The following is a 13622-nucleotide window of genomic DNA, read 5'->3' as shown; positions in this document are numbered from 1 at the left end:
GCCTCAGTCTCCCCTCTGTTACGGGGTCAGAGCGTGTTTAAGGAGTTCCCACCCCTTCCTGCGACCCCTGGGCCTCATCTCCTGCTTCAGAACCAGAAGCATGAGGCACACTGATACCGGGCCCTCGCCCGGCTGCCCTGTCTGAAGGCCCTGTCACCCACCTCTGCCCCCTGCCCCCAGGAGCTCCCCCCTGCTGCCCCACCCCAGGGCAACCTAGAGCCCGTCACACCCTTCCAGACTGCTCTCCTGCGCCTACCAGGCACCTTAGGGTTAGCTGTCACCACCCACCCCACTGGGAGCTCCTGGAGGCTGGGGCAGTGTCCTGTTCGATGTGCTGTCCCCAGAGCCTGGTGTGCGGTCACCATCAGCGATTGTTTGCTGAGTGAAAGAATATAGGGGTGGAGGAGTGAAAAGTGGGGGCTTGGGGGCAGTGGCGGTGAGAGCGACCCTCAGGGAGCCCACCCGTAAGGCTCCGCCCGCCGGCCCCGTGCAGGTGTACAGGCGCTACGGGGAGGAGTACGGCGATGCCGCCCGCCCAGACATCACCTTCACCTACTTCCGGCCGAAGCTGCGGCAGGCCCGGGCGTGGGCTGCCGTGCGGGGGGCCTGCTCGGTGAGCTGTGGGCCAGGTGAGGCCCGGGCCAGGGCTTGCCGGGAGCCTGGTCTGCCCCCTGCAGGCAGTGGCCTAGCCTCTGTCTTCCTCCCCAGGGCTGCGGTGGGTGACCTACAGCTGTCTGGACCAGGCTAGGAACGAGTGGGTGGAGGCCGCCCAGTGCGGAGGGAGCCAGCAGCCGGAGGCCTGGCCAGAGCCCTGCACCCCCGGGCCCTGCCGCCCGTAGTGAGTGCTGTCTCTGGCTCCGGGGCGGGTCACCGTGGCTGTGGGGCCCTGCAGCCTGGGCCGCTTTTGGGCAAGTTCTTGCCTGGGGACTGCCTTGCGAGGCGGGCGTTGTCCATTACCCCAAATGGGGGCAGCTGGGGACACAGGCTCAGGCAGACACAGGCGGCACCGACCCACACCTGATGTGCCCTGTCTGCGGGCAGACATGGCCTCTCTGAGCTCGGTGTCACCGGGAGGGTGGTGGGGGAGGCTTGGGGAGGAAAGCATCTAATGGAAAGTACCTGGCTGTTGCCGACCTCAGGCAGGTGTGCTTGGTAGGAACATAATGCTGGGGACAAGGCTGTTCCTGCTGGGTGCAGGGCTGGGCGGCCACCCGCCTGCACTTTTATACAGGGGTCCTCAGATTCAGACTCTTGGGGCCACCTGGAGAGCTGGAGGGCGGGCGGGCTGTCCCTGTGCAGTGTCGAGGTACCTGAAGAGACACTGGCCCAGCCCAGACCAGCGAAGCGAGCCAGCTGGACAGATCTGCCAGCCTCCCACCATCCCCTGGAGCCAGTCTGGGGACCTGGCGGGGGACCCAATACTCTGTCCCTCTCTTCCTCAGCTGGGCAGCTGGAGACTTCGGCCCGTGTAGTGCCTCCTGCGGGGGAGGCCTGCGGGAGCGGGGGGTGCGCTGCGTGGAAGCCCAGGACCACCGCCTGAGGGTGCTGCCCCCCGCCCGATGCAGGGCGCTGGCCCAGAAGCCAGCGGAGGTGGAAACATGCAATTCCCAACCCTGCCCCCCCAGGTGAGCACGGAGGGGGCAGATTCTCCCTGCCAGGGCTTGTCCCTGCCCTGAGCCCTGCCCTTCTGCATGACCCCCTTGCCCACGGCCTCTAGCCAGGCACCACCATCCTGGGTCACGGGCACTGGTGGCCCAGAGTTAGGGGTGCCAACTTCAGAATGACCTGCTGTCCAGGAGACCCTGGACCCTGTTTCCCTCCCGGAACTTCCAGTCCCTGCTCAGGGAGAGGCCGTGAGGACCAAGTGAAGCCACGGACATAAGCAAAAAATGTCACTTTGTCATCACTGCGATCACTTCATGGTGCCTCTGGCCCCCTGGGTGTCCAAGCTGACAACGGCTTATCCTTCTGACTTGCTGCTAACTGGCTGGGGGGCGAGGGCAGGTCCCCTCCCTCCCTCCCTGGGCCCCAGCGTGGTTGCCTGTGCAGCGGGGAGGGGGCTGGCCTAGGTCAGCGGTGGCCCATGCGGCTCTGGGCTCCTACTCCCCTCTGGCGTCCACAGCAGACACAGTGATCACCTCTCTTCCCACTGAGCGCTGACCCTGCCTCAGAATCCTTCTCAACACAGAGTTCTGGGCAGTCACTGCCTCTGGGGGCTGGCACATGAAGCGGTTTTCTGCCCCTGACATGTGTCATCAGATTGCACCCGACACCCGCCTCTGGGCGCCTGCTGGGTAGTGGGGGGCCCACCTTCGACTGGAAGGCGGGGTGGCGTGACCGTGTCACCGCACCCTGGGGCCGAGTGCGGTCCCCGCAGCAGTCGGTCCACACCCAAGGAGAGGCCCCTCTTCAGGCTCCGGGATACTGGGGAGCATTCTCCCTGCCCAGGGCAGGCTGCACCGACAGCCCGATGGGGAGGCAGGGCTGATGGCTGTCCTGTGCCGTCAGGTTGGGAATGCCAGGCGCGTGCCCGTCGGCCTGTGGAGCGGACCCGGCCGAACAGAACGTCACGCGCGTGCAGGGGACAGAGGGCCCGGAGGCGCCAGTGGCTGCTGGACCCTGCTCCGCACACAAGAAGCCAGCTGCCCGCGAGCCCTGTGTGGAGGTGGCATGTCCTCCGGGCTGGGGCCATGTGCGTGTCCTGGGCACGGGGGTGGCGGGCTGTTGGGTCCTTGTCTGGCTGAGAGAATGGGGAGCCCGCTGAGCGCTGGCCTCCGGGCAGAGTGAGAGGACCGTCCTGCAGAGCCGTCTGCCGGACCCTGGTCTGAGGATAAACTTAGAGCTCGGCCCACGGGGAAGCCCACCGCCCCCTGGCAAGCTGTGCTGCCCGCCCGGCTGCCGCATGGGCTTGAGGCTGGGTGCCCTTGCTTTCAGACAAGGCTGCTAGTCCTGTCCCTCGCGCAGCTGGGACTGCGGGCCAGCGGGCCAGCCCCTGAGCCCCAGCCCTCAGCCCCGCCCCGCAGTGACCGCTGGTGCGAAGGCCAGGGTGGGGTGTGTGGCCACAGTGTCCGCTGGGGCTGGGGGGCAAGTCTCTCCGGAGAGGATCAGCAGGGTGGGGCCGCCCCTGGGGTGCTGGTGACCACTTCTTTCTCCTGAAGAGATTGGGATGGGTGGGGTGCAGGGGTCTGGAATTGGGGTGCCCAGACCCACCAGCTGGTTGCTTGTCCCCTGCAGCTGGACCCCCAGCCTCTGGGGGAGGAGGCGGCATCCCCGTCGGGCAGTACCAGGCTGGGGGCTCGCGCTGCACCTGTGTGGACCCCTCTGGCGGGGCCGTGCTCTGTCTCCTGCGGTAGAGGTGAGGCCCCGCAAGACCACCCCCGCTCGCTAACTCTTACCTGCCCACAGCTGCTAATGACAAGCATTCAGTGTGGCATTACAGCAGTGTCCAGCCACACACGAACATGGCTGGAGGCAGGGGCCTGGGGCGAAGTGCAGGCAGCCATGTGCTGTGTTCAGTGCTTGGCAGAAGGTGGGAGAGGACCCTGACACCCAGCACCCAAGAGCAGATTTCTCAGGTCCAGAAAAGCCGTGAGAGATGAACCCCGAATTTACCTCTGAGTTCCTGGTGGCCACACCAGAGAAACAAATTAATCTTAAGATACACAGTGTTCTTGCCCGGTCTGTGTGGCTCAGTGGTTGAGAGTTGTCCCGTGCATCAGGAGGTCGCTGGTTCCATTCCCGGTCGGGGCACATGCCCAGGTTGTGGGCTCGATCCCCAGTGGGGGGCGTGCAGGAGGCAGCCAATCGATGTTTCCCTCTCACATCGATGTTTCACTCTCTCTCTCCCTCTCCCTTCCTCTCTCTCAAATAAAAAAAGATTAACATGGTCCCTTAAAACCCCCACTTGCTCAGTAAGACTTCAGCACGTTTACAATCGAGACCAGAGATTATCATATTCTTTTAAAACATGTCTTTACAGATTTTTTTTTAGAGGAAGGGAGAGAGAGATAGAAACATCGATGTGAGAAACATCGATTGACTGCCTCCTGCACGCCCCCCACTGGGGATCGAGCCCGAAACCCGGGCACGTGCCCTGATGGGGAATTGAACTGGGACCTCTCAGTCCCTGGGGCGACGCTCCATCCACTGAGCCACACCGGCCGGGCCAGAGATGATCTTTGAGGATAGTCGTAACCTGTTCGTGACGGACACAGGAAGAGGGTTCATACAGCAGTCCTCACAGCGCCTCTCGGTGACCAGTAGCAGCGCCCCCTGTTGAGCACTTACCGTGTGCCAGGCACTTCACATCTCCTCTTTCAAATCTCTGTACATGTCCCTGCAAGTTAGGCTCAGTACATGAAACCCCGAGGCTCAGCGAGGTTAGGTCATTTGTCTAAGGTCACACAGCTGGTAAGTGGCAGAGCCACGAGCTCTCCAGAGAGCTGGGCACCTGTGGTCCTGGCTGAGCCCTCCCCTTGGGCACCGCATCCCTGCTTCCTCCCTGCAGGCCAGGTGGAGCTGCGTTTTGTGTGCGTGGACTCTGCCCTCAGGACACCTGTCCAGGAAGAGCTGTGTGACCCGTCAAGCAAGCCGCGGAGCCGGCAGGAGGTCTGCCAGGCTGCCCTGTGCCCAGCTTGGTGAGCGGGAAGGAGACTGTGCAGGGGACAGCGGCCTGGGTCCCCTGTGAAGTGAGCAGTCTTACCCTGGGGCGTGGCCTCTAGCGAGCACTGACCCCTCCTCCCCGCAGGTGGGAGACCCGCGCCTTGGCCCCGTGCCCAGTGACCTGCGGAGGGGGGCAGGTGCCCCTGGCCGTGCGCTGTGTGAGGTTGGACCGTGGACGCTCCATCCCCCTGCCTCAGTCCAGGTGCTGGCCAGTGCCCCGGCCCGGCCCCCTCGAGGACTGCAGCCCGGAGCCCTGCCCCGCCAGGTGGGCCCCTTCCCAAGGAGGCAGGCGGTTCCACAGGCCTGCGTGTCAGCTATGCACGGGGCCCAGGTTGCTGTGGGTGCCCATGGCGGATGGTTCATGCCATCATCGCCTGCTTGCTTTTTTTAAGCTTTTTGGTATGGTTTTTTAAATTATTGATTTTTTAGAGAGAGAGGAAGGGGGAGAGAGAGAGAGAGAAACATTGATATGAGAGAGAGACATTGATCGGCTGCCTCCTGCACGCCTCCCACTGGGGATCGAGCCTGAAACCCCGGCATGTGCCCTGACCGGGAATTGAACCGGGACCTCTCAGACCACGAGGCGATGCTCAATCCACTGAGCCGCACGGGCCGGGCATTGCCTGCTCTTTACTGAGCACCTGCTGTGCCAGGCACTGTTCCGGAGTAGGGATCACAGCAGTGAACAGGGCAGACCAGTACCCCTGCCTTCCTGGTGCAGACGCTGGGGCCTGGGGGCGAGGAACGCTAGGGCCGATGGGAGATACCGAGCATGATGCGTGGTGGTTGGTGCAAGGTGGCCAAGGCAGCGGGAAGCAGGTCCGGGGGTGGGGGTGGGGGTGGGCTGGGACTCCCATGGGAAACAGACATCTCAGCAGGACCCCGGGGTGCCTTCGCCCTCCCCCACTGCCTTTTGGACACACCTGTTTTTGCTCTCCTCTTCCCTTCCTGTAAAGTGGTTCTTCTGAATGTTCTCTGTCCACTGTGCCAAGCCTCTCCGGGGAGATGTACGGGGGACCCCCAGAGGGAGGCCTCTCCAGGCCCTGCCTGGTGTGGGGAAAGGAGGGGAACTCCTGGCTTCTCTGGGTCCTCCCCTGACTCTGGTTTGCCCCAGGTGGCGGTTCAGGCTGGCCGCCTGCAGCGTGAGCTGTGGGGGAGGGGTCGTGCAGAGGATCCTGTACTGTGCTCGGGACCACGGCCAGGACAAGGATGAGGAGATCCTGCCAGATGCCCAGTGCCAGGGGCTGCCTCACCCAGAGCCGCAGGAGGCTTGCAGCCCGGAGCCCTGCCCACCCAGGTCAGCAGGAGGCCTGAGCTGCTGGCGTGTGCAGACGCCAGGCCAGGTGCTGGGGGACTGAAGGGTGCCTCGGTGGCACAGCGCCGTTGGTTCTAACGGGGGTGGGGGGTGGGTAGTGCTGGGGGTGGCACTTCGAGTGGAGGAGGTGGCACTGAGCGAGCGTGAGGGTGGTCCCAGCGGGGGGGCCCAGCACCGCCAGAGCCCACACAGGGCAGAAGAGTTATCCGGCCAGTGGGGCTTGGAGACCAGGCTGGAGCCCAATGGGGAAGAGCGAACATTCCCCGCCTCACTCACTGCTCTTCTGTGGTTTCTTCAGCGTAAGTTTTCTAACCCTCACCAGAGGGTATTTTTTCCATTGATTTTTAGGTAGAGTGAAAGGGAGGGAGGGAGGGAGGAAGGGAGAGAGAGAAACATTGATGTGAGAAAGAGACATTGATCGGTTGCCTCCCCCACAACCCCAACCAGGGCCAGGGATCGAACCTGCAACCCAGGTACGTGCCCTTGACTGGAAATCGAACCTGAGACCCTTCGGTCTGCAGGCCAACGCTCTAACCCTGAGCCAAACTGGCCAGGGCTCTTCATGGTATTTTTGCATTTTTAGTAATGGAATGCTTTTCCATATCATACAGAAACATCTAGAAAAGAAGGTAACCGATACTGTGCCCCTCACCTGATGTAATAGATGTTACCATATTGCCATGTTTCCCTCCCATCTGTCTCTTGTTTCTTTTTTTCATCCTCACCAGAGGATATTTTTCTATTTATCTTCAGATAGAGTGGGAGGGAGAGAGAGAGAGAGACATCGATGTGAGAGAGACACATCGACTGGTTACCTCCTGCATCACCCCAACCAGGGCCGGGGGTGAACCGCAACCGAGGTATGTGCCCTTGACTGGAATTGAACCCGTGACTCTTTGGTCCAAGGGCCGATGCTCTAACCGCTGAGCCAAATTGGCCAGGGCCTGTCTCTTGTTTTTAAAGAAAAATACACCTTACGGATGAGATTCATTTACATGTAAACCCTTGACCTCATCTGTGGTGTATTGGGGTATGTTGCAAAGTGGGGAGCAGGCTCTATTTTCCAAACCACTCATTGGCAGTGCTCGCTGGGTCTCCCCCGGTGGCTCCCTTATCATGCCTCAGGTCTGGTGTCTTCAGGGATCCATGTGGGGGCGCTCTGCCACGCTCTGTTGGTGCCCCCATTCCCATCCCATGTCAAGTTGTCCTAGATTGGCAGCTCTGTGACCCATCTGCCATCCCTGCATCACTTGTGCCCACGTCCATCAGCCTCGCTCCCCATTTATTTTCCAAGTCACCCCTTAGATTTGGGAATTTCATACACACGTGAGGTCGGGCTGCCCTCAGATGTCGCTGTAGCCACTCTGACCTCCTTGATGTCCTGGAACATGCCAGGGATGTCTGACTCAAGGCTGTTCCTTCACCCAGGCTCGGCTCCGCACACCCATCAGGAGGCGGGGGCCCTCCCTGACCACGGGTGCAGAATGGCACACGTACCTCATCCGTGACCCTCGGCCCCGCTTAATCATCTCCGCCACCTGACACTTCTTTCTCTGTTTATTGTCTCTCCCTTCTATGGCAGGTTTTCCAACCAGGGCGCTTCTGCCTCTCGGGACAGGTGGCGATGTCGGGGCAGGGGGTGCTACTAGCATCTAGTGGGTGTGGGTGTGGGTGTGGGCTGGGTGCTGCTAAACGCCCCGCGCCGCACAGATGCTCCCAAGACCGAGCCAGCAGCCCCAAATGCCAGTGGTGCCCGGGGGAGCAGCACACAGGCTCCAAGAGGCCCTGGGTCCGGTCACTGCTGTCTCCGCAGCGCCCCCACATGTTGGGGAGGCGGCATCACAGGGCAGAGGGTGGCGGGGTGTCTCCCCAGCATCTACAACAGCGCCCACACGTGTTGGGGAGGCGGCATCACAGGGCGGCGGGCAGCAGTGTCTCCCCAGCATCTAGAACAGCGCCCCCACGTGTTGGGGAGGCGGCATCACAGGGCGGCGGGCGGCAGTGTCTCCCCAGCATCTAGAACAGCGCCCCCACGTGTTGGGGAGGCGGCATCACAGGGCGGCGCGCGGCAGAGTGTCGCGGTTAGGACCCCAGGCTGCCCGAGTTTAGTCCGGGCTCCGACAAAGGTCAGCCTTCTCGCTTGTTGACGGATTACAGAAGAACGTGGGCAGGGCTGACCCCTCGAGGTGTCTTCCCTTTCGCCGGGGCATTGTTCCCCATCCCAGCACTTGGACCAGCAAGCAGCTCTGTGGGGATCAAGGGGGGCCCTGTGATGATGGGGACGGAAGAGGGCACCTGGTTAAGGGGAAAGAGGCGTCTTTCCTGCAGAATCTCTCCCATGTCAGGGAGCCTGGGCCTGGCCAGGAGGCTTCAGGGCCGCACTTCGGATCTCAGAGGCCCTGGAACCGGCCCTGGCTGCCCAGGGGCCCAGGGGGGCAGTGCCATCCTGGGGGGGCCCAGCTTTCTCTGGGGTCTGCTCTTCCTGCAGGTGGAAAGTCACGTCCCTTGGCCCGTGCTCAGCCAGCTGTGGCCTCGGCACCGCCACGCGCTCCGTAGCCTGCGTGCAGCTGGACCAAGGCCAGGACGTGGAGGTGGACGGAGCAGCCTGTGCAGCCCTGGTGTGGCCGCGGACCAGCATCCCCTGCGTTGCTGCTGACTGTGCCCACCGGTGGCACGTCAGCGCCTGGACGCAGGTGAGCGCTGCAGCTGGGGCTGGGCCTGCGTCCGCGGAGGGTCCTGGCACACAGCCACCCTGGGGGGCGCCGAGCACTGTGACTCCCCGAGAGGAGTGGAGAGCCAGGTCTGTTGGGAAAGGGCAGTCGGGGTACCCAGGGATGGGGGACAGCAAGGCCTAGAGACATGGAGGGCAGCCGGGCCTCGAGAGGCTCCCAGGTCTGGAGACTTGGGAAGGTGCAGGGCAGACAACTCAGTTCCACACAGATAAGCAAGTGCCCGCGGCCCAGCTCCCCACGAGGCGCCGGGAAGGCCATGGTCAGTAGGGTTGGGTCCTCAGGCTCGCTCACGGTGAGGGAAGAGGCGAAGCAAATGGCCAGACTGCCAGGAGCGCCTGGGCCCGGGGAGTGGACGGCGGGAGGGCGGGAGGGCGGGAGGGCGGGAGGGCAGGGCGCTCGGGCTGCAGGGACTGGCAGACAGGGGGCGGCCGTGAGCCTGGTTCCCACTCTAGGGTTTGGAGAGGCCAAGAGGCCTCCAGGGTGACAGACAGAAATCTCGGCTTGAGTCCCTGCTCCTCTTCCCTGTGAGACCCAAGCGAGATGACCTCTCCGAATCTGTCTCCTCCATGTAAAACGGAGACAGGTACCTGCCTCCAGTGTTGTGCAGAGAGTGTATCAGATCATCCCTGGTCACCGGTCCTGGTCACCGGTCCTTGTCACCTCAGGAAGGGTCAGCCCAGCTCCTCTCCCTCTTTCCTGGCAGTGCTCCGTCTCCTGTGGGGATGGCGTCCAGCGCCGGCATGACACCTGCCTGGGACCCCAGGCCCAGGGGCCCGTGCCAGCTGACTTCTGCCAGCACCTGCCCAAGCCCGTGACGGTGCGGGGCTGCTGGGCCGGGCCCTGTGCAGGGCAGGGGACACCCAGCCTGGTGCCCCGTGAGGAAGCCACTGCTCCAGGACAGACCACAGCTGGCCCTGCCACTGCTTCCCCAGAGTGGCCCCGGCCCTGGGCCCGCCTCCTCTCCCCAGCTCCCCGGACTCAGGGGCCGCTCCTGGTGGCCCAGGAAAGCCCTGTGGAGACCAGTATGTTCCTCCCTTATCTGGGCAGCTGACCTGCTGCAGGAGGGGTGGCAGAGGCATCTGTACCCGGGAGGCCTGGGACGAGTCCCTCGTGGGAATGTCCAGAGCACTGTCCTGTGGCCACAGCACTTGAGTCCCTGGGATGTGTGCAGCTGGGCTGACGGGATGGGCAGGGGAGCTGGCTCACGGTGGTCCTTGCTCGCTGGCCAAAGGCAAGCTCACTTTTATCATCGGCAAGGGAAGGTGCCCTGAAGGTGTCCGAGCCAGACCCAGGTCTGTGACCCAAGGCCAGGCGCCACTTAATACACAGCCTCCTTCTCGCAGAGCTTCCAGAAATGGCTCTGTGCCCTGGATGGTGACATCCGACCTGTACAGCCCTCCCCTGACCTAAGAAGGCTTCTGGCAGCCCCGCCCCCCCTTCCCATCCCCCAGCCTCTGTCCGCAGCATGGAAAGCCCAGCCCTGCCTGCTGGGAATGCCCCACCCGGAAGCTCTGCTTACCTGCGCTCCTGCCCCCGACCAGGTCCTTGTGGCTGGCAGCACCTTGAGCCAACAGGAGCCCTTGACTTGCGAGGCCCCGGGCAGGCTGACTGTGCAGTGGCCATCGGGCGGCCCCTGGGTGAGGTGGTGACCCTCCAAGTCCTCGAGAGCTCCCTCAACTGCAGCGCCGGTATGTAGGGTCCTGTGAGCACCTGCCAGTGAGGGGGAGGGTCGGGACCGAACCCCCCAGGGACACTGCTGCCGACGTGGACTGAGGGTGCTGGCCCCTCACTGCGCTGCCACTTCCTAGGGGAGATGTTGCTGCTTTGGGGCAGGCTCATGTGGAGGAAGACGTGCAGGAAGCTGTCCGGCATGACTTTCAGTTCCAGAGCCAACACCCTGGTGGTGCGGCAGCGCCGCGTGCGGCCACAAGGCGGAGTGGTGCTGCGGTACTCCAGCCGACCTGCCCCAGGGACCTTCCACAGAGGTGGGCGAGGCTGGGAGCCGCCCCTGCCCCCGCGGCTGGCTGGACGGTGCTGCTGCCAACGGGGCGGTGGGCAAGGCAGACAGGTGGCCAGTGTCAGTCTGCATGAGTGGTCAGTGTGAGGTCTCAGGATGTGTGCTGAGCCCCTTCCTCTCTGGGACCCTTCAGCAAGATGGGCAAATGGGGCTCTGGCCACATCCTCACCCCATCTCTCAGGCCACCACAGCCCTGTGCCCTGGCACTCAGGTCCTGCAAGACCCTTTAGAACCCTTGTGTGAGCCACTGCCCCCCAGCCCTGTTCCTGTGCACAGTCTCCTTGTCTCATGCCCTGCAGAGTGGGGTGTGTGCACGCTTGCACACACGAGTGCACATGTACCCCTCATGCAGAGGGTGGCATCCCAGGGACACCTGCTCTGCCCACGGCCCCATCAGTGCCCTCAGATAGCTCTCCAGATCGCCTCAGGGCTTGCCTCTCCCCACAGCCCAGGCTTCCCCAGCCTGTCCCAGAGGTTTCTGGGTGCCTCCCCCCGGGTGAGAAGTGGGACTCTTCTTCCTTCAGAGAGACTTGAGGATGCCTCTCCTGCCCCTCTGTGTGTAGCCAGGCGCCAAGTGGCTCAGGGGCTGCCTGCCTGCCCCCCTTCTCGTCACTCACTCCCAGCCTCCCCACGCAGCTGCCTGCCCAGGGAGGCCCAGGAGGTGCAGGCAGGAGGGGCTGCCGTGGGCTGGAGCTTGTCCTTGCGCCAGGCTCAGTGTTAGGCACTTCTGCATGTGTGACTTTGCTGAGTCCTAAAAACTACCGTGCCCAGTGTTTGCTATTGTCACCTTTACTTTAAAGAGGAGGGATTGAAGCACAGAAAGCCTTTGCCTAGGGCCACACAGCGGGAGTGTGGAGGTGGGGTTCAGTGGGGGCTTCTGCGTGGGAGTCCTGATCTTGACCACAGAGCCATACTGCCCCCCTCACTTCTCTCCACTGTGAACTGCCCTGGCCTCTGGCAGTAGTGGTCTTTTGGGGACTCCAGTGTCCTTGAGATGGCCCATATCCAGTCCATCCACCTGCTTTACCCTGCAGAATGTGACATGCAGCTCTTTGGACCCCGGGGTGAAATTGTGAGTCCGGTGATGAGTTCAGATGGGAGAAACGTGGGGGGCTGCCGCATCTTCATCGACGTGGCCCCGTGGGCCCGAATTGCCATCCACGCCCTGACCACCAACATGGGTACTGGAACTGACGCCAGCTACATCTTGGTGAGGCTGCCATGATGGTGACAGGAATGGGCTGACTTCTGCTGTCTTTTGCAGTCATTCTGGACAGCTGTCCCTGGGGACAAGGACTGGGGTGCTGGGCTGGAGGACCCCCTGAGTTTACTTCAGATCCCAAACTTCAAAATTAGTGAAAGAATGGGGGGAAAGAGCTTCCTGTACTTATTCACCAACAAATATTTCCTGTGCTCCCTACCAAAGGGAGCGAGAAGAGACCGTTTCTGAGGTAGACAGCCAGTTAGTCCAGGACTGAAGCACAACTTCAGAGCCTGATACCACTTTGCCAGAAGAGGGAGCCCACCCCGCCCCCACGAGGTTGCGAGTGTTCTGGGACAATTGTCCTCTGCAAGGTATCGGCTCCTCTGGGTGAGGCAGCCTGACTTCTGGAATAGAACAGACTTGGGCTCAAGTCCCAGCTTGTGTCCCTAGCTGTTTGTCTTTGGGGCAGAGGTACACGTTTCCTGAGCCTCAGTTTCCTGGTAGGATAATAGTGTCTTCTTGATAGGGCTGTTGTGTGAAGGTTAAAAGTTGACCCTGAGTGCATGATGCCTTGTTTATTAAGGGCTCCACGAATGCTAGCTAATTCTCCTTTGTGGCTTGTCCTTCGGGGCTGCCCCTTTTCTCCCAGATCCGGGACATCCACAGTCTGAAAACGATGACATTCCGCGGGCAGCAATCGCTCTACTGGGAGTCCGAGGGCAGCCAGGCTGAGATGGAGTTTAGCCAGGGCTTCCTGGAAACACATGCCCGCCTGCGGGGCCAGTACTGGACACTCCACTCGGGGGCTCAGGAGCCCCGCAGTGGCCTGCCCTAGCTTCCCCTCCAAGCACACCCCTCACTTGACCCGTGGGCGCGGTGGGGTGCTGGTGCCTCCCTCTAGTTCTGCAAGGGAACGGAGGGAAGCTGACATTTATGAGCACCTGTTAGGTGCCTGGCCAGCTCCGGAGCGCTTTCCAATTTGAATTCCCTCCCATCTTCAGTATCACCTTTAGCGCCTCCTCCAAGTGCAGAACGTTCAGGGTTGGAAGGGGGACTCTCTGGAAAGGCAGCCCCGGCCCTTCGGGTATCAATAAACGGAAAGTGCGGGTGACTTGCGTTTTCTTCACGTAACCTGTCCAAATCTGGCTTGAAAACCCACGTCACAGCACGGGGGGGAAGCCCCAGACCCGCCCCTGACCTGGCCAAACCTCTCGCCACTTCTAAGGGTCTTCTTGCGACGGCGGGGCAGAGAGGAGACGGAGTGTGGAGTCTCGACTGGGCGAGCGCTTTTACCCGCAAACCTGTTAATTCTCTGCGAAGTCCTGCCCCTGTGCTAGTCCCATTGGGCGGACTTGTCCCCTTGGGAGTCCTGTGCCACCAAAGCCAGCCCCCTGTGCTAATAAGCACGAGCCCCTCCGGCGCTGCCCGCCGCGGCCCTGCGAGCCCCGCCCCAATCACGACCCCACCGGCTCACCTCCCCGCTGCCCCGGAACTCCGCCCCTATGCTAATAAGCACGAGCTCAACGGCCGCTACTCGCCGCGGCCCTGCGGGCCCCGCCCCTATGCTAATGAGCACGAGCACCTCGCTAGGCTCCCTCCCCCCTATGCTAATGAGGAGCCACCTTCCCACAAGGCAGCGCGCTGGCCGACGCGGCCGGCTCGGGAGCCCTTTGTGAGGGCGGTGGGCTGCGC

At 62.5% G+C, this 13622-nt stretch overlaps 1 protein-coding gene across 1 annotated transcript in view; it reads left to right on the top strand.

Moving 5' to 3' along the window:
- Positions 1-12765, top strand: part of ADAMTS13 (ADAM metallopeptidase with thrombospondin type 1 motif 13) — a 28981-nt gene extending 16216 nt beyond the window's left edge. The window contains exons 17-29 of the mRNA XM_036261677.1: positions 494-629; positions 709-838; positions 1443-1625; positions 2509-2692; positions 3235-3355; positions 4508-4637; positions 5777-5959; positions 8466-8670; positions 9413-9731; positions 10251-10397; positions 10518-10694; positions 11761-11936; positions 12580-12765. Of these exons, the coding sequence (XP_036117570.1) occupies positions 494-629; positions 709-838; positions 1443-1625; positions 2509-2692; positions 3235-3355; positions 4508-4637; positions 5777-5959; positions 8466-8670; positions 9413-9731; positions 10251-10397; positions 10518-10694; positions 11761-11936; positions 12580-12765 (2277 nt within the window). The remainder of the gene's footprint in view (positions 1-493; positions 630-708; positions 839-1442; positions 1626-2508; positions 2693-3234; positions 3356-4507; positions 4638-5776; positions 5960-8465; positions 8671-9412; positions 9732-10250; positions 10398-10517; positions 10695-11760; positions 11937-12579) is intronic.
- The last annotated feature ends 857 nt before the right edge of the window (positions 12766-13622 follow it).

Source organism: Molossus molossus, unplaced genomic scaffold (genome assembly GCF_014108415.1).
Source record: "Molossus molossus isolate mMolMol1 unplaced genomic scaffold, mMolMol1.p scaffold_m16_p_14, whole genome shotgun sequence".
NCBI classification, from domain to species: domain Eukaryota; kingdom Metazoa; phylum Chordata; class Mammalia; order Chiroptera; family Molossidae; genus Molossus; species Molossus molossus.
This window is presented reverse-complemented; position numbering and strand designations above follow the sequence as displayed.